Source organism: Thalassophryne amazonica, chromosome 7 (assembly GCF_902500255.1).
Source record: "Thalassophryne amazonica chromosome 7, fThaAma1.1, whole genome shotgun sequence".
Lineage (NCBI taxonomy): Eukaryota > Metazoa > Chordata > Actinopteri > Batrachoidiformes > Batrachoididae > Thalassophryne > Thalassophryne amazonica.
Window position 1 is genome coordinate 96,206,301 of NC_047109.1, and position 23,501 is coordinate 96,229,801.

At 42.1% G+C, this 23,501-nt stretch overlaps 1 protein-coding gene across 4 annotated transcripts in view; it reads left to right on the plus strand.

Annotated features, from left to right (window-relative positions):
• Positions 1-23,501, plus strand: part of phactr4b (phosphatase and actin regulator 4b) — an 89,694-nt gene that overhangs the window by 16,767 nt on the left and 49,426 nt on the right. Inside the window, exons 1-2 of one of the 4 annotated variants that reach the window (XM_034175144.1) lie at positions 15,527-15,906; positions 16,026-16,133. The exons of 1 other annotated variant lie outside the window; for it this stretch is intronic. In XM_034175144.1, the coding sequence (XP_034031035.1) occupies positions 15,843-15,906; positions 16,026-16,133 (172 nt within the window). In that variant the 5' untranslated portion in view covers positions 15,527-15,842. Of the gene's footprint in view, positions 1-8,845; positions 9,083-15,526; positions 15,907-16,025; positions 16,134-23,501 lie in introns of those variants that run through there. 2 more of the 4 variants (XM_034175146.1, XM_034175145.1) reach the window with 2 other exon arrangements.

Below are 23,501 nucleotides of genomic sequence, written 5' to 3' on the forward strand. Positions count from 1 at the left end.
TCATTTAAACGTTGTAGTACATATGCCAGGCCTGTGTGTGGCGCTGCAATGTCCCCAGAAAAACAACAGAAGAAGACTAGAGCATGCGTTCAGGCCATGTAACAGCTAATAATTTAGCTACCGCTTTCCAATGTGACACAGAGTAAAATAAAGCCTTTTAAGAGAAAGAGGGTCCACACTGATCATCTGAAATAGACTTACTGCACATTTAAAGCGAAGCAGTGTGTTTGTCTATTGCCCCGACGGCCAGGTACCCACAGTCGAAGCCGGCGGCTGTTCAGACTCGCACTAAGTGTTTCGCTTTTTCTGGGCAACACACAATGCTTCACAAACACGGTAACTTAAAAAAAAAAACTGTAACTGCGAGGCTTGCATGTTCAACCTCCTGCTGAAATGTAGCTGCTGAATCGCAGAGAAACAGGGATAAAAAAAAAAAATCACGTCCACCAACCTTAAAAAAAAAACAACTCAAAATGGTTACATTTTACAAGTTGGGGGGGAAAAACAGAACAGAAAGCCACATCCCATCACCATTTCAGCAAAATGTCAAGACTGTTATGTTTCGGACGCGGTCGGAGCACCGACCCAGCGTTTGAAAGGAGTCAGCATAAAATAAGCAGAGCACGGTTCAAAGGATAACAGAATTTAATAAACATAACAGTGGGGTGATAAACAACCAAAAATGTCCGACGGCGCGCTCTCAACAGCGCAAACGGTCCGGAGCCACAGCAGTTCGGACCCAGGGACCCTGCCGACACCCCCCAGGTGGCCGCGACAAACCGAGTCTGTGCAGAAAGAAAACATGAGGTGAGTCCAACTCCACACAGAGAGACACAACTCAAAGGTGCACGCAATCAGCAAACACTTCCTGGCTTAAATCTATACATCAGCTTCTCACCCTGCAGGCACGGAACAACTCAGTTCAAATCTCCACTGCAGCAGAAGCTGATTAGACAATTAGCATAACGTGACAGCTCACTAACACAAGGTGTGAGGGACACCAAATCCACTGTCATTACTTCATAAAAGTCATCAAAACCTAATTACCTCAGGAAGTGTGCTGAAGAGCGTGAGACCTCACCCAATCCTCCTTCACAGACTGTGGCGTCAAACCTGGAGCGGTTTCTGCATCCGTGATGGTGAGATTGTTCTCCTGATGTCGATCTCACACGTCTGCTCACAAGGTCGAGTCTCTGGCAATCACACACTGTGCATTCAAGGTTTAAATGCAGCAATCTCTGATTAAGACAAAATACACCACAGCTGTGAGTCCTGATGACCTGCACGTGATAACAAGCCTCAGGTGTTCAGGGTGAGGTCCTGATGCTCAGCCACTCAGTCCTGAATGCATACCACCTGGTGGGAGAAACAGAAAACAAAAACCAAGCCAGCCAAACACCCCAGCCCACAACAAAGACTTTGGCACAGGGACATTGTGCCATTGCTTAGGGAGAGCCCTGGACTGTTGACTTTGTTTAAAAACGCAAAAGTACTTTTTATCCGATTATTCGATTAATCACTAGAATAATCGATAGAATACTTGATTACAAAAATAATCGATAGCTGCAGCCTTACAAGGGTCGGAAGGTCTGGTTTCATCCAGTTAAGAGTAATCATTTTTCTTGTTGCAATCATCAACAAGACATGCAGTATGTAACACTGATCTGTGGTGTACATGTTATCATCACACTGTTTTTATTATTTATATTTTACAAAGCAGACAATAGAAAAACCTGTTTAAATTAGCTGCTATACACTCTTCCAAAATTCTGGAATATACAGCGGGCAAGAGAAGCCACAACACTTCTAGATTAAGACAAAACTAGCAAACGAGGGACTTTTACTGACTGACTTTTCAATACATTGCGAGTATTGTATTGCTAAGACAGTACTTCCACTGTGTTTTGGATGTTTGCAGTCTAAATTTGCCACAGAGATGATGTCAAATAAATGGTTGCATGTGTTGTAGGTGATATTTGTTTTCTGTTTTTGCAAGCGTACAAATGTAACTTGGGCCATTTTTAAAAACTTGTGTTACGTGACTCAGCATTGTCCTGGAGCTCTTTGTGTTTGACCGTTGGGCAGGTTGACAGCATCATATACCTCACGATCAGGTGGAGCTGTGTCTGTACTGTAAGTGTTTGCCGACTTGGTGAAGTGGCCTGGCCCAGTCTGTTATCCAGGTCAGGCCAAGGTTTTGGGCTCATGCGGATTGGCTCAGCTCTCTCTGGAAGGCAGCCCGGTGCGGAGGCTGTATGTGGGGCACAGGGAGAAAAAAGGAACACTGTCAAACACACTAGCTCCATCTTTAGAAACGGCAGAGATGCAGCCAACCACTCAGAAAACTCTGATCTGTCCAGGCACAATGACATACCTCAGTACTAAGGATTCCTCTGAGGAAAATTTGGACAAGGTTTTCCAAAGACACTCAGGAGGAATCAAAAGCGCCAAATGAGGGTCCCTATTCAGTGCTCCTTCCTTTGTCCCATTTTAGACTGTTTTCTTTTCTTGCTGTGCTTCTCTACCTCAGCAGTGAACCTCTCCTTGGCAAACATGATTCAAAGTCATGCTAATGCTTCCAAGTCTGTCCAATTTGTGATAAGAGACTTGGAGATGTGCATAAATTGTGTCTTGAGGCAATGAGAGAGGTGAGCAGCATGATAAATACCCTCTGCTAGTTCTGAAGCACAGCATGGTGGTCTTACATTAGCAGCCATGCTGCACTTTTCAGATATGTTGAGTGGAATATAGTCAAGTCCATAAGTATTTGTACAATGACACAGTTTTATATCCTTGCCTACACCAACACAGTGGAGTTGAAATGAAACAATCAAGATGTGCTGTACAGTGCTTTTTCTGCATAGAAACATGTGAGGCGGCCGCTTCATTAAAACTTTGTATTGCCTCGTTCACTGTCATCACTGAGCTTTGCCAGAAGAAAAGGTTTTGTTAAAAATATTTTAATGCTGTTTGTCCCATCAGGTACAAATAAGTCATAGTCTCCCTCATTTTCCGGTGACATTTTTTTTATTTTGTGGCTTGCCAATTATCAGAAGCGTGCACATTTATTTGATCAGCATACAGGGTGGTAGAAAGTCTCATCAGATCCTGCTGCCAGCTGATGTGGGTAGCAGAATTAATAAGGCAGTGGCTATCCGTACATAGCCGTATTCATATAGTGAAATTATATTGGTACATAGTGGCTCTGTCATTGGTCAATATAGGTCATGTTATCATGATGCTGCATAATTGTACATACATTTGATATTGACGCATAGATTCCTAAACCGTTAACCACAGCCACTAATCTTAATCCTAACCACAACCACAAAAACATTGCGTTACATATGAATATAATTTGAAATATTAATGTGGCTACATATGAATAGCCCCCCATTTAATAAATGCAGCATAAAAAGTCAGAAAACCAGGAATAACATATTTTGCAGAAACACATTTGTCAGTTCGTCCAATACATTTTTCTATATGAAACAGCACATGTTCTTTTTTTATCTGAGACAGCATCACATGGTTAAATTTAATGCCGTCCTTCCATAGAAAAAAAAAACAAAATTCTGTACATGTGCTGGTTATCCACAAAGTCAATATACATATAATGAATGTTTATGAGTGCAATGTGTGCATTGCATTTAATTTGACAACATCTTTAGTGCGGGTGGGCACTAAAGGCCTAAAATATGACGCATGTGACGTAATTTCTCTACTTCCGGGGACAAAAACACGGCATTTTCTCTGAGTTTTTGGGCAAATTACTTGCAAAGTAAAAATGCAAAGAGAAAGTGATGATGTGGTGGGAAAGTGGACATGTGTTGCAGTTTGTTTATGACCCGGAGCACAAACATGTCAAGGCGGTTTTGCAGGCAAGAGAATGTTGCTACTCTGGCTAGCTGTGTAGGCTAACACTTACCGACACAACTTCTCCTATTTGTCTCGTCTTCCCTTCTCCACTGGGAACTGAGAAAAAAAAAAAAAAAACGCATTTCGTGACTGCTTCGTCACGAAATGCTTATATATATATATATATATATATATATATGCATGCATATGAGAGAGATAAAACAACACTAACACTTAGTTTAATTAACTGCTGTAGGTTTTTAATCTTTCTATTGAACAGGGGACTTTGAAATAAAAGGCTTTGTAGTTATTTCTCAATATTTTCTTCTTCGTTGTGTAATCTGAAAAACTAAAGCTGCGTTCACACCGGGCGCGACGGGAGGGACTGCAGCCATGTAATCCCTATGTAAGGACGCGTTTTGGCGTCAAACCACGCAGCGGGACATGATGGACGCGAGTGAAGCGATGCGAGTGAAGTGATTTTGAGCATTTTGCGCGTTTGTGGCTCGATATTGCATCGCGTCACGTCGCGTTGCCCTCCTCCCCAAGTTCAAAAATCTGAACTTTTTCGTCTCGTCGCGCCGCGATGACCAATCAGGGACTGAATATGTAGTGACGTGGAGATGTCTGGAGTTTGACTGAAGATGTTAACATGTCCTGTATCTGGTAGCAGCCTGTGAGCAGGACTTATGTCTCTTTTGTCCTTTATTTCACAATTATGACAGAGTTTTTGGAGCGAACAGCAGCACCACAGCAGCGGGGAGCGGAGTTTCTTTTTATTTTTATTTTACGTGCGCGCGCGCGAATCGTCCTGGAGATTATTTATTTATTAACTACACAGCTGTATAATAAAGCAAATGGTGACTGGTTTCTAAACACAATTATGACAGAGTTTTTGGAGCGAGCAGCAGCCCTACTTGCAGCAGCGGGAGCGGAGCTTTTTCCTTTTCTTTTTTTTTTTACGTGCGTGCGTGAGCGAATCGTCTGTAGAGAATATTTTATTAATTAACTACACAGATGTATAATAAAACAAATGGTGACTGGTTTCTAAACACAATTATGACAGAGTTTTTTTGTGGAAGAGCCAGCTGCAGCAAGCAGCGGAGTTTTTTTTTTTTTTTTTTTTTTAATTGTTTACATGTGCGCGCGCGAACGGGACAGTTGATCCTCAAACTGGGTCCCACAGAGGTGGAAGGACCGCTGAAAGCGGCCGTCACCAAGACACAGCTCCTGCAGCGAATAATGATACTCTCTGTATTGGGAGCTTTTCACAACAACTCACTCCGTGTGATCAAGGTCCGTCATGTTAGCTTGACTGACAACCGGAGCTGGCGAGCGGAATGGAAGCTCCTCCTATTTGATGACGCACCGGGGCGAATTTTCGCAGCGAAAGTCCACCCAAGCAGAGCGACACACCGGGCGAAGGAGGCGCGTCCATCGCCTGGCGACCCACGCGAATTTGTAGCGTCTGATCGCGCCCGGTGTGAACGCGGCTTAAGACTGTAAATGTGTGTATATGTGTGCCAGAAGCAAGATCCCCCCCTCCCCCCCGAAGGACTACCTACCACCTCAGCCTCATGTGGAGCTCAGAAAACTGTTGTTGTGTCAACTTTCTCCTGCAAATGAAGAGATTTAACAAAAATATTGCATGAACCATTTGAATAGAGGATTTTTCCTTTTTCAAAGACCATAAGTAATTGGACAGACTTATTTTGAATACAAATCATCTCTTTTAAAGCCAGAAGTCGGGATTGACACACAAACAATTACAGTTGACTGAATACATCTTGAACTTACAGTACATCAGTCATGAAGAAGTGCAAAGAGCATGGTACTTTATGGGCAGCACAGTGGTTTAGTGGTTAGCACAGTTTCCTCAGAGTGAGAAGATCCTGGGTTCAGTTCTGACCTGGTCCTTTCTGTGTGGAGTTTGCATGTTCTCCCTGTATTTATGTGGGTTCAGTGTTCAGGAATTCTTGTCGCCCACTGTCAGAGACATTTAACCTGAAAGAGAGCAGCATTATACACACACACTCACACTTCAGAGAGTGAATGTGTCTGTGGCTTTTATCTTTCACATTTGTATTAATTGAAGCATTTGATGGAAACGTATCCAGTGGTTTTTAACTATGTGCCTTCCATTCAGACTAAATTAAAGGTTTGCTTGACTGTTAAAAGTGTGTTACTAATTTGGGACTAGCGTATGACAGATACTGTGACTCCTCTTTGTTCTTTTGCATGAAGAATAAATCTTGCTGGTCTCTTTATCTCAGCTAGAGGAAGGAAAGGAAATGTAGGCAGTCAGTTAGATGGATGATTTTGTGCAGAAAGCCTATTTTCAGTGTTGTCTAAAGCAGTTTTATGTTTTTCTGTTTAACATTTGAACAGGGTGAGGATTGCAATAATAATGCACATGCATTAATAAGGTGGCTACAGAAAAAGGGCCTTTCACGTGTTTTTATATTTTTATGAAATCAGGGCTTTTCCTGCACAGAGGAATGTGAGCGCGCTGCATCAGTCAAATTTCCTGCTGCCTCAGTCTTGGCTGGTGTCATCACAGGGCTTTGCCCGAAATAAAGTTTAAGGCAAAAATACTTGGGCGCACACATTTGTAGTCTTCCCTGATGTTCAAAGACATGTGTTTGTTTTGCAGCTTTAATATGATCGCAGCTATGTGTATATTTATTTGCTCAGCATACGTTTTTGGCAGAATGTCTACATCAGATCCTGCTCCCAGCTGATGCAGGTAGTGGAATTTGTCAGTGCAGCGCAAAAAGTCAGAAGACCAGAATCAAAGTAGTTTACAGAAATATATTTGTCATTTCACCATGCAAGTTGTGTTCTGTGAAATACTACATGTTGTTTTGTATGTGAGAGAGTGTCACAGGGTTGAATTTAACTCCATCACTCCATTAAAAACAGGAATTAAAACAACAAATACAAAATACATGGATTTACATACCCATACTGTTATGTTTCGGACGCGGTCGGAGCACTGACCCAGCGTTTGAAAGGAACCAGCATAAAATAAGCAGAGCACGGTTCAAAGGATAACAGAATTTAATAAACATAACAGTGCGTGACGTGCTAAACAACTAAAAAGGCCGCGGTCTGGTGAGGTGGAAACACGGCGTGCTCTCAACAGCGCAAACGGTCCGGAGCCACAGCAGTTCGGACCCAGGGACCCCGCCGACACCCCTCAGGTGGCCGCAACAAACCGAGTCTGTGAAGAAAGAAAACATGAGGTGAGTCCAACTCCACACAGAGAGACACAACTCAAAGGTGCACGCAATCAGCAAACACTTCCTGGCTTAAATCTATACATCAGCTTCTCACCCTGCAGGCACGGAACAACTCAGTTCAAATCTCCACTGCAGCAGAAGCTGATTAGACAATTAGCATAACGTGACAGCTCACTAACACAAGGTGTGAGGGACACCAAATCCACTGTCATTACTTCATAAAAGTCACCAAAAACCAAGTTACCTCAGGAAGTGTGCTGAAGAGCGTGAGACCTCACCCAATCCTCCTTCACAGACTGTGGCGTCAAACCTGGAGCGGTCTCTGCGTCCGTGATGGTGAGATTGTTCTCCTGACGTCGATCTCACACGTCTGCTCACAAGGTCGAGTCTCTGGCAATCACACACTGTGCATTCAAGGTTTAAATGCAGCAATCTCTGATTAAGACAAAATACACCACAGCTGTGAGTCCTGATGACCTGCACGTGATAACAAGCCTCAGGTGTTCAGGGTGAGGTCCTGATGCTCAGCCACTCAGTCCTGAATGCATACCACCTGGTGGGAGAAACAGAAAACAAAAACCAAGCCAGCCAAACACCCCAGCCCACAACACATACTGTCCTCGGACAAAGTTGCTACACATCTCCAACCACAAACATCAACTTTTATCTCTTTCAAACAATGTTTGAAGTGTGTATTCGGCAAACCCAACTGTGTCACGAAGCAGTGCTTCGTATCGCCTCGATAGCTCACATGGTGGCATCAAGGGAATAGCTAGCGGTCAGGCAACATTTTCGTTGGCAATAAAAATGAAAGCTGCTCTGATACTTTATTAGCCTGATAAACCAGACCCATAATTCACTTTGTAAATTGGTGCCCTTCCCAGTCACAGCCGAACACAGGCCGGGCCAATCACAATTGTTTATCTCATACAAGGGCGGGCTTTATATAGCGACTCATACAGTGTTACTGCCCCCTGGAAATGAAACATGAATGGAGCGGTACCACCTCAACCATTTACAGTTCTATGTTTCACTGTCACAGTAAAAAAGATGACGTTTTCAAGGAGAAGGCACTCAGAGAGCGTATACTTCAGCCAAGGCCACACATGTTCTGGAAAAAATGTTGCGGATTTAATTAAAAATAAAATCTCTCATTTTCTAGGACGTTATCCACCTGCTTATCAGCATGCTCTCACAACATTTTGAGATAATGTTGCTGTGTGCCAAACATTCTTCCGGATCTCAGTGCCAGAATATAATCCTGATCACCTCCAAAATTGAATCACATATTTCCCTGAACATTATTGATCTGCTCACCAAATCTCATTGAAATCCAGTCAACAATATTTGAGTTATTCTGCTAAAAGTCACACACATCAAATACACATTCAGTTTTTGACAGAAGCCACATGGGAGAGTGGAGCCTAAATTAGATTTGAATGTTTAGATTTTTTAAATTTCTTAATAGATTTTTGCTTGATCCAATTAAAATTGAAAATTATAAAAAGCCAGTCTGGTAAGTACTTTAACCGGCAGTGCAGATTCTCAGTCTTGTACCACAAAGTACTACACAACATGAGAATCAAATTGAAAACATAAAAAGTGTTTCTCCCAGGAATGGTAGGCATCTGTCAGTGAATGCTGACCTGTGCTGTGAGCCAAGAAGGGAGGGTCAGTGAATGAGGGAGAGGGGAGTTCAGGTCCTGGAGGGAGGGAAGTTTTTAAGGAGACTGCGAGAGGGAGGAACTGAAAGACATAAAGAAAGCAGAACAAAAGAAACTCAGAAGGAGGAAAGACTTCAAAGAGGGCAAATCTTGGGGTCTGTTTGAACAAGCAGTTAAGCAGGTGAAGCTCCTTTTTGTGTCCAGGTTATTGTGAACATTCTTTGGTGCAGGACAGGTAGAGGCCCCTCAGGGGCTAGATCATGGGACAGAGTCTTCGGAGTCTTCCAGCTCAGGACCCACAACAACACAACAATGGCGGTGAGTTTCTGAACTCACATAACAAACTCACGCACTCTGTTGCACACCGTTTCACGTCCGTGAGCCAGTAATAAACCTACGTACACCATTCTTCTTCTCTTGCATTCCTAACTGTAGTCTTTCAACAAGGTAGAGCACAGAGGGGAGATAAGTGCTGGAGATTGTATAATCATTTTTGCACACTGCCTCCTTTCTTGACCTCCTTCACTTTCACCACTTCAGGAATGTTAAATCACTGAGTCACATGGAGGAGTTTCAGCTCTGCATGCTTTGTTCATGTATTCTCTTATATTACAGAGCACAACAAGGCTGTTTGCTCAGTTTGACTGGATGAGAGTACGATATTTTTGGGGTTGCTGGAAAAAGGACTGTGTCTGTATGAGGTTGTTAACCTTCAGGGGTCTGAGGGCCATTATCATAAGGTGTGATGCCTGTGTGTCTGCCCATCTTCATGTCATTAACATTAATGTGGTTAATGTCACTGGAATGTAATTAATGCTGTGATAGTTTAGGTTTTTGAGACATTATATATATAGGAAGCGATGTGGATACGTTCCGGATGCACTTTGTATACATACACAAAGTGCATCTGGAAGGTATCCACATCGCTTCACTTATTCAGCATTTTGTTATGTTACAGCCTTATTCCAAAATGTAGCAAATTCATTTCTTCACTCAAAATTCTATTCACAACACCCCATAATGACAACATGAAAAACGCTTTATGGAATTTTTTGCAAATTTATTAAAAATAAAAAAACAAGAAATTGTATGTACAAAGAATTCACAGCCTTTGCTCAATACTTTGTTGATGATTATTTAGCAGCAGTTGCAGCCTCAAGTTTTCTTGAATATGATACCACGCTTGGTGCACCTATCTTTGGGCAGTTTTGCCCATTCCTCTTTGTAGCACCTCTCAAGCTCCATCGGGTTGGATGGGGAGCGTCGGTGCACAGCCATTTTCAGATCTCTCCAGAGATGTTCATTCAGACTCAGGTCTGGGCTCTGGCTGGGCCACTCAGGGACATTCACAGAGCCACTCCTTTGAATCTTGGCCATGTGCTTAGGGTCATTGTCCTGCTGAAAGATAACCGTTGCCCCACTCTGAGGTGAAGAGTATTCTGGAGCAGGTTTTCATCCAGGATGTCTCTGTACATTGCTGTATTTATCTTTCTCTCAATCCTGACTAGTCTCCCAGTTCCTGCCACTGAAAAACATCCCCACAGCATGATGCTGCCACCACCATGCTTCACTGTAGGGATGGTGCCTGGTTTCTTCCAAACATGATGCCTGGCATTCATGCCAAACAGTTCAATCTTCGTCTCATCAGACAAGAGAATTTTGTTTCTCATGGTCTGAGAGTCCTTCGGGTGCCTTTTGGCAAACTCTAGGTGGGTTGCCATGTGCCTTTTACTAAGGAGTAGCTTCCATCTGGCCACTCTATCACACAGGCCTGATTGGTGGATTGCTGCAGAGATGGTTGGCCTTCTGGAAGGTTCTTCTCTCTCCACAGAGGAATGCTCGAGCTCTGACAGAGTGACCATTGGGTTTTTGGTCACCTCCCTGACTAAGGCCCTTCTCCCCTGATGACTTAGTTTAACCAGGTGGTCAGCTCTAGGAAGAGTCCGGGTGGATCTGAACTTTTTCCATTTACAGATGATGGAGGTCACTGTGCTCATTTGGCCCTTCAAAGCAGCAGAAATGTTTCTGTACCCTTCCCCAGATTTGTGCCTTGAGACAATTCTGTCTCTGAGGTCTACAGACAATTCCTTTGACCTCATGCTTAGTTTGTGCTCTGACATGCACTGTCAGCTATGGGACCTTATATGTAGACAGGCATGCGCCTTTACAAATCATGTCCAATCAACTGAATTTACCCCAGGTGGACTTCAATTAAGCTGTAGAAACATCTCAAGGATGATAAGTGGAAACAGGAATTTTGAGCTTCTTGGTAAAGGCTGTGAATACTTATGCACATGTGATTTCTTAGTTTTTTTTATTTTTAATAAATTTGCAAAAAAAAATTGTCATTATGGGGTACTGTGTGTAGAATTTTGAGGGAAAAAAAAAGAATTTCATCCATTTTGGAATAAGGGTGTAACATAAAAAATGTGGAGAAAGTGAAGCGCCGTGAAACGTGTGTGTTTGTATGTATGTATATATATATATATATATAGAGAGAGAGAGAGAGAGAGAGAGAGAGAGAGAGAGAGAGAGAGAGAGAGAGAGAGAGAGAGAGAGAGAGGGGAGGGGGGGCATGTGTTTTTTTTTTTATTTCACCATATAAAAGCATTTTGTTTTGTTGTTGCCCAGTAACTTTGAACATCTATATCCCTGTGTGTATGTGTGTGTGTGTGTGTGTCCCTCTGCTGTCTAAATGGCATCTCGGAATTAAGTCAAATTTGGCACACACATACTTTGACATACGGGGAGCGACATAGGCTTTTGAGCACTTTAGTAGTAGTAGTAGTCGTAGTAGTAGTTAAGGGGAGAGATACTATTGTGCTGCATCATCATTGACAACTGTGCTAAAAGGTTGGTGTCATACTTTTTTTCTTCTTTTTCCTTTGAACTTTTTACCTCTTCATTTTTGCAAGCAGTAGCAGCAGCAGTGTTGTAGTAGTATTAGTAGTAGTAATAGTAGTAATAATAGCAGCTGGCTCTTCTTGAGGCAGCTTTAGTCACACCCTAAAAATTCTCTGGAATCCAGGATAGGTGGGAGGTGAGAGTTTTGTTGATGAAGATGATGTTTTCATTTCAGTCTCTGAATCAAACATGCTCTGGGGCATGTAATTGGCTAGTTTAAAAATCATTCAGATTGTGCAAAATTGAGTAATTTGCAATTATTTCTTAATGTGTTAAATCCTGCACTTAAAATTTAGGAGTGTCAATAATTGTGAATTGGCCTTCATCCTTAAAGAAATAGGAACTTTTCACTCACACTGCCCAAACTGTTTTTGCTCCATTACAAATTGAGATCTGAGAAGCATTTAAGAATATTTGACATGGTTTCTCATCATATTAACATTTGTCCGTGATGCCTTGCAGCCTTAAAATGATTTTGTGGTGAAGCACATTTGTTTGAAGAAGAGACAGCAGCAGGTTTATGCATGTAGCTGACTGCACTCTGCAGCGGCACAGCAATGAAGAGTTTTGACTGTTCACCTGTTAGTAGATGGAGGAAACTCAGGTTTGGTATTTATTTATTTATTTTTTCTGTAGAAAATAGTCTCACAGGCATACATATGCTCTTGGAGAGCCTGCTTGATTTAATTTGCCTAAATTACATACTTGAATATGAAAGTTGCACGTACATGCATGCTCATCACCGTATCGATACTGCTTGAATGTATTGTGCGGTCCTAGCTCTTAAGTAGCTTTGAATTAGCTACAAAATTGTTGAAGCACAAGGTCATACTGCTGGTTCTGACTGACATTTTGTGGGTCAACGGCAACAGAGAATTATTTCTGTTATGTAATATTAGTACTCAACCAGCCCCTCCTCCATCTGTGATTGTGCATATTAGTGTTGGATTGTCCCAATTAAAACCCCTGTCCTGTGGTCTAAACAGGTCCAATTAATGTAAGCCCCAATACAGTCACTAAAATATTTTTAAAGCATTTTTTTTTTGTTTAATGTAGGAACTGTTATGTGTCGACGCGGATTGAGGAGCGAACCTGCGTCAGACAGGACCCAGCGCTAAAAATAACCAGAAAACGGTTCCAAACAAAAACTATTTATTATACACCTGTGTTTAAAAGTGTAAAAACATAAAAAAAACAACGTCCCTCTGGTGGAGTTATCGTGGCTCGCTCTCCAGCGCCCGCAAGGATTAAAGCCGGCGCTCCTGGACTTCCTACCACCGCCAAACACCCCCCAGGTGGACACGACAAACTGATTCTCTGTGAAGCAAAGAGACGGTGAGGTAAATCAACAGATACAACTATATCTTCCAATAAACACACGCTGCCAGCAACACACTCAGGTCAGTGTCCTTTCTTTTACTTTATGCAAATGAGCAGCCTCTCACAACAAGTGGAGGATCACTTATCCTTCACGCCACAGCAGTGAGAAGCAAACTACGCAATTCTCTTTACAATTCCAGTACACTGTGTAACAAAACACCAAGTTACTATCAACAAGTACTTAAACACTTAATTACCTTTCGTGTGTGCTGACAGCATGTGTCCTCACCCCTCCCTGCCTCACGGGCTCGATGTGTCAAAACCCAGGCGCGGTCCTCAGCGTCTCACAAACGAACGTCACAAGGTCGAGTTCCCGGCAGTTCTGCTTGAATCACACATGACTTAAATGCAGAACGCCATCCAATTATCTGCTTCAGCTGCAAGTCGTCCAGGTTGCACGTGAGCACCAAGCACAGGTGCTTTCCATGATGTTGATGAGGGTGAAGACTCTTCAGCCAGCACCTTCTTCACAGACAAATCAGCCCTCATGCCACCTGGAGAGCAAAGAAAAGAAAAGAACACCAAAACATCCAGCCACGCCCCCCCCAACACACAACAGGAACATTGCATATCATGCTTCAAAGAATGCATTATGCTAATTTTAATTTTAATGGTAAATGGACTGTCGTTCTATAGTGCTCTTCTAACTGAGAGCAGATGGTCAAAGCACTTCACAATAATGTTTCACATTCATTCGTCTCCACGTCAACTTATGCATAGATGTCAGGAGCTGCCGTGCAAGGTGGTCAACTGCACATCAAGATCAGCTTGGGATTAACAGTATATATCATCCAATTTAGGGCTCAGATATAAGACCCTATGGCCTTACAGCCTTACAAGAAGTCTTAATTGCCGGAGGGCTGAGTTTTAAATGATTGTGGGTGGAATAAATGTAAAATTAATTATTGTATGTTTACAAGTCATGAAAATAGAAACCTTAGTTCAGAGGAACTTTCTTGCTGAGTGATTGTGCATCCTGTGGACAAATTAGGGGATCTGTTGTTTCAGAGTGGACTTTGGGAACTATCCTAACTTGGTGACTGGTGTGACCCTGAGTCACTATCCCAGCCTGTTTCTCTGGGCTTCTGATCTGTACCTTGTATATTTAGTTATCCCATCATTGCTAACAATGACTCACATGGATGTTTAGTTGCAGCATTTTAAAAAAAAAGTATTTATTTTTTTGGTTATTGCATGGTCTGTCAAATATTTGCTGTGCCTTTTGTTTTTGTGTTGTTAGTACGGTCATAGCAGATGGCCACCCCACTGAGTCTGGTATGCTTGAGGTTTTATCCTGTAAACAAAAACGGTTGAGGGAGTTTCTTTGTACTCACAATGTACTTGCTCCTCGGGTTTGGAAAGAACACACTTTACTCGTGTGTGTCGCTTTGTTTGAGGTGACTTGCGATTTGGCGCTGTTTAAATAAAGTGAACTGAAAATGCCAAGGAAAGGTTCCGTGCACACACTGAAGCCAGTCTGTGGCTGATTAAACTGAAACTGCAAAGACTCATCAAGCTGAAATAAGCACTAAAAGCTGCTGCGTCAGTTTCTGGGCTGCTGTTGTGACACTGATGCAGCTGATCCCTCACACGCGACACACAATGACATTAACACCACCACACTGAAAAAAGCTACGACAGCGGGAGTAATTTAAGTTCACATATTCTTTTCGTATTTATTTTACACCTGGTTGTCCAATTTGTGTTATATGACTGGATGTTTTAAAAAAAAAAAGATTTCACACAAAGCAATTACCATGATTTTTACCTCTTTGTGTTGCCAGTTAAGTCGATTAAATTTCATAATCTGCTTTGGCAAGCGTTTGGGTTATAATGAGGATGGCAGTGTTTCCCCATCGTTGTAACCGGCAGAATCTGGCTCTTACGCAAGTAATCAGGATGCTTTTCTCGGCAGATTGGCTGAAGTTCAGGGTGCTTTAAAACAACACTCTTCTTTTACACACATGAATTAGTGAATCATGAGGTTAGCAGGAAATCTGGCCTTTTGGGAGATGATCTCCATGGTGGGAGGTGTGGCTTCAGGACAGGGGCACGTCAGAAAAACACACACACGCAGTCACTCACCCCTGTTTTTGGCTGTTTTGCCTCATCTTGGCAAAGTTCCTGATTGCTGAGAATGACTAGGAGAATTCTGGTTCTGTTCTTTTCCATTTGGAGCTATGCTTTGCAGTGGAATATCTTCAGAGTCCCAGCTTTAATTGGCTTGCTGGTGTCACTGCACGGTTCACTGTTACAGTATGTTTTCTATGAATAGTACCGTGGACTGTTTGGAGTGTGAGGGGAAGAGGTTGTCTTTGTTCTCGGTCACAGAATGAGGGTGGAGTGCCGTTTCCTCCCTGTGTTTCCAGATCCCCTCCAAATAACTTGTATACCTTTTCACTCTTTTTTTTTTTTTTTTTTTTTGGAAAACCAGAAGTATCACTGCTGTTGAAAACAGTGCGCTGGAAACGTTTTCTGTTTCTGTGAGGAATACTTTCTCATCGATCCTCACTTCTTCTTTTTTCCTGCCTTTTTTGGGTCACTGGCTAATGTGTCCAGAAAAAAAGGTCAGTCTTCTTTTTCAAGCGGAGTTTGCTGCATGTGCTGAGTCCTCGGTGGTCATCCTCTCTGCGATGCTTTGGAGTGTGTATACCCCTGGCACAGCCTGCTCTTATCCTGCTTCACTGGTTTCAGCTGAGCCACAGTGTCAGAGGTGACTCTGACACAACAGCCTGCTGTGTGAAAACCTCAGTTCTGGATCAGAGGGAGCTGCCTGAAGCAATGCTTAATCTGGATGTTATGGCAGCTGATCCGAATTGTCACATTTCTACTTCGCCAATATAAGCTGGATTTCCACGGTGCGGATATATGTCCCTTGAATCTGACGCATCTGCATTGTACTTTTGAAACTGTTTCTTGTACTGTAACTTGATGTTGTGGTGTTTCTGTCTCTGATTTGACTTTTGGATATATACAGTAAAGGATAGTAGACTTTTGGGATCAGTGAAGTCTCCGTACTTCTCCATGGCATGCTGTTTCAAGTCCCGCCACCGTGGAAGCTGGACACTGAGCACCCCCCTCTCAGGTAGATGTATTAATTTCTGAAGCTTTAATAACAATACATTTTTAATTATTAAGAGTGCGTTTGGGTCATTTTTATTCTGTAGGCTTTATGGCTGGGCCCAGTTTCATAAAGCAGTCTGATCTTTCAGTCGACTAAAATTACTTAAGGTTCCTTGACATTGCACATATTTTGGCTCCACGCTGTCACACACTTTGTTGTGACAATGTCACCCGCTGTGTTCTCAGCTGGATGTGGCGCTTTGTGCACTGGACACTGCATATATAAAATAATTATTTCATAGCGGATTAATAATTTTCCCTTAGAGTTGAGGTGTTGAAAACACCTCTGATCACTTTCGGAATCACAGAGGACTGTTACAGTTGCTGCTTTTGTCTCTCTCTCTCTCTCTCTCTCTCTGTCTCTCCTGCGCTTTGTGAGGTGGAGAACGCATTTGGAACCATCTAAAAGGTAATATTTATATTGTAATGGCTTGGTAAAACAGTTGCATGTTCATTCCTTCTTATGAATATCTGTAAAATTATGGTAGATTTAACATCTCTTTAGAACCGTTCAGATGAGCTGCACAGTGATGCAGTGTGCTGACTCAGTCACTCGCACTCATATGCAGTGTTTTTAATTGTTTGCACAGTGTTCACGTGAAGTTCACATAATTAATGCGTGACAGACATTTTGACCATTTCAAAATTTTCTTTGCGCACTTGCACAAAACCATGCAAAGATCACAACAGCTTGCAACGAGTTTACTCTCCTGCACGGCAGAGTGCGTGCAAGTGCGTGGATCAAATTTGTGCAAGTGTCAAGGCACCTTTAGTCGACTACAGTTAGTTGTCCAACATTATCTGTCTAATCACTGTTTCACATCAACGGCTATACTTGTGGATTGGCCGTGTTACGTTAGGCGACATTTTTCACAGGAATAATGGCCTCGCACGTGCTGTTGCCAAGAGACAGCTCCAATGTGCGACAGTTTTGTTTACTTCCAGATTGGTCGTCATGAACTATCAGCCCAGTCTCACGTTTTTTTTTTCATGCTCCTGTCATGAAATGAGTCAAAAAAAAATTTAACTTACCATTAATAACACTACCACGAACCAATAGATTAATGCAGTGATTCTCAACCGGGGTGCCGCGGCACCCTAGGGTGCCATGATCGATCGTCAGGGGTGCCGTGGGCAATTATCAAATATCACCATTATCGGGTGTATGTGCTGTAATAGTGTGGCAGATGGTGTAATGCTCTTTTATTCCAGTAGATGGCAGCAAAGCGCGCAGTAGCGCTGAGCCGTGTGCCGACAAGGAGGCGTGATCGCCATTTTAATTCCGGGCAAGTTAGTGATTTGTGTGCATAGAAGTTCACTTAGTCTCGTCAAGAAACAGGTGGAATATGCCGGAAAGCTGCGCATGTTGGCAAAGTCACAAACGGAGGAACAAGGGAGACAATATTTCCTTCCATAAGTAAGTGGGTTTGGTTCTTCTTGTCACTTTGTCCGTCATATTTGGATGATAAACAGCTGTATGTCTCCTGCCGTACCTGTGTCGTCCGATGACACGGATCATTAATTTCACTTATGTCTAGTTGATATTTTCCACTGCTAGACCAATGTCTAGTTAAAATTCTTGTCGTTAGTGACTAAAAATTGTTCGACAAGACTGGGGAGTTTTTTTTTTTTTTTTTGCACCTTAAAATAATGAGATTAATGACCCGCGCTGTGCTGCCGCACACACAGAGATGTGCGCACACACACCGCTGACTTCATGAATGAAACTCGGTCAATAAAGGATAATTGTGTAAAAATATAATATGTATATAAATGTATTGTGATGGTTTTAGGAGCCGCGCTGCGTTGAACAGCAGCTGCAGCTCAGCCTAGCAGCGTAGCTTAACAGCGCAGATCGGTGTAACTTTCAACACTAATATTTGGGAATGTGTGTGTGTCAGAGTAAGTTTAATACTTTCCTGACATAATTTAATGTAATTTAATTTTACTGGCTCGATATCCAGGACAAAATGGCATTTTAACACGTATTTTGCGAGCATTTTTCTGAGTGTGTTCAGTCGCGAATCTCCATTGAAAATGCATTAACATCCGGGTACTTCGTCAATATTTTGCCCGGTTATGAGACGTCATGTCGCTGGCCATGAAGGGACATTTTCGTTTAGTGTGCAGCATTGGAACTGCGCTCTCTAGTTCTTATATACAGCTCCATGACTATAGTATACTATGTTACGTCATATCTGTACCGCACGTGTTACTAATGCACCGTGTAGAGACATGAGTTAGTGGTGCGTGACACATGACAGTGGTGTGCCGCAGGATTCTGTAAATATAAAAAGGGTGCCGCGGCTCAAAAAAGGTTGAAAATCACTGGATTAATGTATATTTCGTGCTGCTGAATTACGACTTGCTGTGAGACTGGGTTGGAACTATCCAGCGTTTGTTTTGTTAACTGGCTTTATTAACGTTTACGGACACATACTAACTGCAGAATGACGTGCTTAGCACTTAGCCTAGCAGTTTCACTCTTCAGTTTATTCTTCTACACTTCTGTCAAGCCTTTTTGTGCACACAACGCTGTTCAGCGTAACAGCCACGCCCGGTGGCTAATGTGAGAACTGTCACAAACACATCATGACAGTTGTTGTCTACTGCAACCATGGTCAAAAGCGAAGGAAGCTCTCCTTTTGGAGGAATTCGAGTGATGTAGAGGTGCTGTTGACTGTTCCATCAAGTGGTGGTACATGATAGCTGCCATTTTTTGAGGTAAGACGCTGAGGTTTTGTGGACTAAAATAAGATTAGCCTCCTCTGTACCAAACTAAAAACTTTAGTCAGGTAATGTAAAACTTTAGCCAACTAAGCTCTTTGTGCAAGGACTAATGTAAAAAAATTAGTCAACTGAGTTTATTCGACTAAACAAGATCAGACTTTATGAAACCGTGCCCTGGTTAGTTGTCTAGTGTGTGTGTGTGTGTGTGAGAATTCAGATCAAATTTTACTGTGCCAGCAGCAAGACGTGGCTGTGTGGTATAGAGCTTTAAGAATCTGTCCTTAAGCTGCAAAATCTGGTTTGAACTGTGTCAGCAAACATCCACTGTGCTGAAATGTCCTGCAGCCAGATACTGAATTACTGCCACATTCCAGAGGTCATAGCTGATGCTGATTCTGTGAAGAAAATTATATCCTCAAAGGAACTATATTATTAATTATGTTTTCTGATCTGTATGAGTTTTACTTTATAATTGCGTGCATTGCGTTCGGAGCACAGTGTTTCGGGAGTCGGGCCGTGAGGCTGTTTTGTTTGTGGGGCATCATATCATTCCAGAAATGGTTTTCTGTCTCCACTGGTAAATACTGTGTCGTTTGAATAGAGCAGCTGCAGGAAGAGTAACCATTTTAAATTCTCTCCTGAGCTCAGTACCTTCCCACTCAGCTTGTCAGTCACCTTGTACAGAATATGTAACCATGACTGCAAAATGCCATATAATGGCCTTAATGACATCTTGTAGTGATAAGTGGTTTTTAAAAGGTTTTAAATCCTGACTGTTGGTGACATGAGTGTATGAAGGTTGGTTATGTCTCTGCTACTGTGTGACGGCATGCACAGCTTCTTTTGCACCTGGAGTTCAGACCTAATTTAGGACGGCCTTAACCCGTTACATGGTTTCTGTTGCAAATTCTCTTGTTAGATTTGCACTGTGCTTAAAGTATGATGAATGTTGGGATTATTACTGTATAGTAGTAATTTCTGAAATTAAAAAATATGTAAATATTTTCTCTAAACTAATAAGATGTTGATTTGGCACAAGTTTTATGCCCGATGCCCTTCTGATGCAACTCCACATTACATGGAGAAATGTGGCAGGGGTGGGGTTTGAACCGGGAACTTTCCACACTGAAACAAAGCGCACTAACAACTTGGCCACTACCCCTGCTAATCAGTAACCATGTTAATTATTCATAAATATGTTTCTGTCTCGTGGGGCTAACAACATTTATTTCAGTCTTCTGAGTTCAATAGAAGGAAATTAGAACACATCACAATTTTCACTGCAACCAGACAAGTTTGTAGTTTTACAAACTGGGAGACATTGCATTACTACATAAACAGGCATGGACATCTACAGCTCATTGGTAAAGCAGTGAAGATAATTATATAGCCATCTATAATCTGACTGAGATGTGCTCCATGAAGAGAGAATGACAGTGGCCCTAGAACTGAACCTTGAGGTACCCCATATATCATTGTAGAAAATTCTGATGTAGTGTTGTAAGAAAAAAAAAATGTTCTCCTCCCCTTAAATGAAGCCTGCCCACCAGCATATACATTTAGTCACGTCCCTCGTGATGCGAAGCAAGGCGGGGGTGTTGCTCTTATTTATAAATCTAGGTTTAGCTTATTAGCTGTTGGGGGTCACAAATATAACTCGTTTGAGCATCTGATTCTCCGCTCCGCACAGGATATTACGCATTGCCAAGGTCAGAAGAATAAAAATCAGCCGTATTACTTTGTCACTGTATATAGGCCTCCTGGCCCATATTCTGAATTCTTAGATGAATTTGGTGCGTTCATCTCTAACTTGTCAACTAGAGCAGATAACATTCTGATCATTGGTGACTTTAACGTTCATATAAATAAGCCTTCTGATCCCCTCTGCAAATCATTTATGGAAATTGTGGATGCATTAGGATTTTGGCAATGCATTCGGGATTCGACGCACATTAGTGGAAATACCCTGGATCTGGTTCTCGCACGTGGTATTGCTGTCACGAATATTGACATCATGCCTCTTACATCAGTGGTCTGTGATCACTCACTTATTAATTTTACAGTTTCGCTGCCGTGTTTAGTGGAACAACAACCTTATTTATCACTGCAGCGATGCATCAACTCCTCAACTAATACTGAACTAGAAGCTAGACTGCCTGATGTCTTAGCCTCACTTCTGACAAATGCCCAGTCAGTAGACAGACTTGTGGATAGTTTAAACTCAGTGCTCAAAACTAAAGTTGACATGATTGCACCACCTGTGTTGAAACCGTGCTCCCCCAAATCGCAGTCATCTTGGTTCAGTGATTACCTGCGTGACCTCAAGCATAAAGCATGAGGTCTAGAATGGAAATGGTGTCGTTCAAAATTAGAAGTATTCCACCTTGCGTGGCGTGATGCTATCTTAGACTGTAAGCATGCATTATTGGTTACAAAGCGGACCTATTACTCTGATTTGATCAACAAAAACAAGCATAACTCAAAGTTCTTGTTCGACATGGTGGCAACACTTATTCATGGACAACCACCTGTAGCTCGCTCTCCTTTTACAGCACAAGATTTCCTAGATTACTTTGAGAAGAAAATAGATGACATTAGGTTGAACATATCCCAACATGCCTTAACCCAGCCACTACACCCTGCTATTGAGGTGGGTGCCACTACTGAGGTATTACCTAGATTTACAGAATTTGATAGTATCTCTCTAGACATGCTGACGAAACTCATAACATCAACAAAAAGCACAACCTGTTTATTTGATCCTGTACCAACAAAACTGTTTAAGGACCTGTGGCCCACTCTTGGGCCAATTGTGCTGGAAATTATTAATCTTTCTTTAACTTCTGGATCTGTTCCTAAACGTTTCAAATCTGCAGTGATTAAACCATTACTTAAAAAACCTAATCTTGACCCTAGTGTATAGAAAATCTATTGGCCGATATCAAATCTATCATTTTGCTCTAAAATTCTGGCAAAAGTGGTGTCACGGCAGCTCATAGACTATCTTACTGAGAATAATCTCTTTGAGCCACTACAGTCTGCTTTTAGAAAATATCATTCCACAGAGACGGCTCCCACTAAAGTGGTGAATGATCTTCTGTTTACAATGGATTCGGACACCACTACGGTTCTGCTGCTGTTAGATCTCAGTGCTGCATTTGATACAGTGGATCATCATATTCTACTTGATAGGCTGGAAAATCATTTTGGGATTACTGGGAGTGCCCTTGCATGGCTGACGTCATACTTGACCAGTCGTTCTCACTGTGTTTTGTACAGTAACACTACCTCTAACCTTAGTGACATGAAATTTGGGGTTCCGCAGGGGTCTGTCTAATGCCCCTGCTTTTCTCCCTTTATATAGCACCCCTTGGGCACATATTGCAGCGTTTTGGGATTACCTTTCACTGCTGTGCAAATGATACTCAGTTATATATGCCGATAACTGCTGGTAATCTCCTTCACATAAAATCCTTAGAAGATTGCCTTGCAGCAGTGAGAAGTTGTATGTCTAGAAACTTCCTACTTTTAAACTCTGAAAAGACTGAAATGATGGTTCTTGGTCCAGTGAGACATCGGCATCAATTTGACCAGTTAACACTCAGCCTAGGCTTGTGTGTCATACATCACACTGACAAAGTGAGGAACCTTGGGGTAATTTTTGATTCTTCGTTGTCCTTTGGCCTCCATATTAGAAATATTACTAGAACTGCTTTCTTCCACCTGCGAAATATAGCGAAGATTCGTCCCATCCCGTCTATGGCTGATGCTGAGACCCTGATCCATGCGTTCATCTCTTCTAGATTGGACTACTGCAATGTTCTATTTTCTGGTTTACCGCAGTCTAGTATTAGGGCTCTCCAATTGGTTCAGGATGCTGCAGCCAGACTTTTGACACGAAGCAGAAAGTTTGACCACATTACACCTATTTTGGTGTCTCTTCACTGGAATGGTCTCCCTGCATCAATAAAACAATCAGATTTTGTGGAAACTTTCAAGTCCAGACTTAAGACGCACTTATTTTCCCTTTCATATGGGTAGCATACAGGTACAGTTTTGTTTTACACTTTTTACTCTTTTAATTCATGTTATTAGTAATTGGAGCCTCAACTTCACCTAAATTCTGGGTCTTTTAGTGAAGCTTAGGGCTAGCGGCCAGCGATCACCTTAGTATTTCTTCTGTTTTTCTTGTTGATTAATGCTGGCAAATTATACAGTATTTTTTGTCTTTCTGATGCTTGATTCTGTTTTTTCTCTGTTTAAGGTGCAGCTCCATCCAGAGATGGGAGTTGTGTTTGTGTTGGCCACCCTCCTGTCCTGTGCACCAACAGCAATTCTTGTATATTCGTCCGTGAATTGTTCTGTGAATTATTTCTGTAATTTATGTTTGTAGCATGGCCCAAACAGAGGGTCACCCCTTTGAGTCTGGTCTGCTTGAGGTTTCTTCCTCAGAGGGAGTTTTTCCTTACCACTGTTGCTCTGGGGGTTGGTAAGGTTAGACCTTACCTGTGTGAAGCGCCTTGAGGCAACTCTGTTGTGATTTGGCGTTATATAAAGGACAATAAATTGAAATTGAAATTATATGTTGCATTCAACCTGA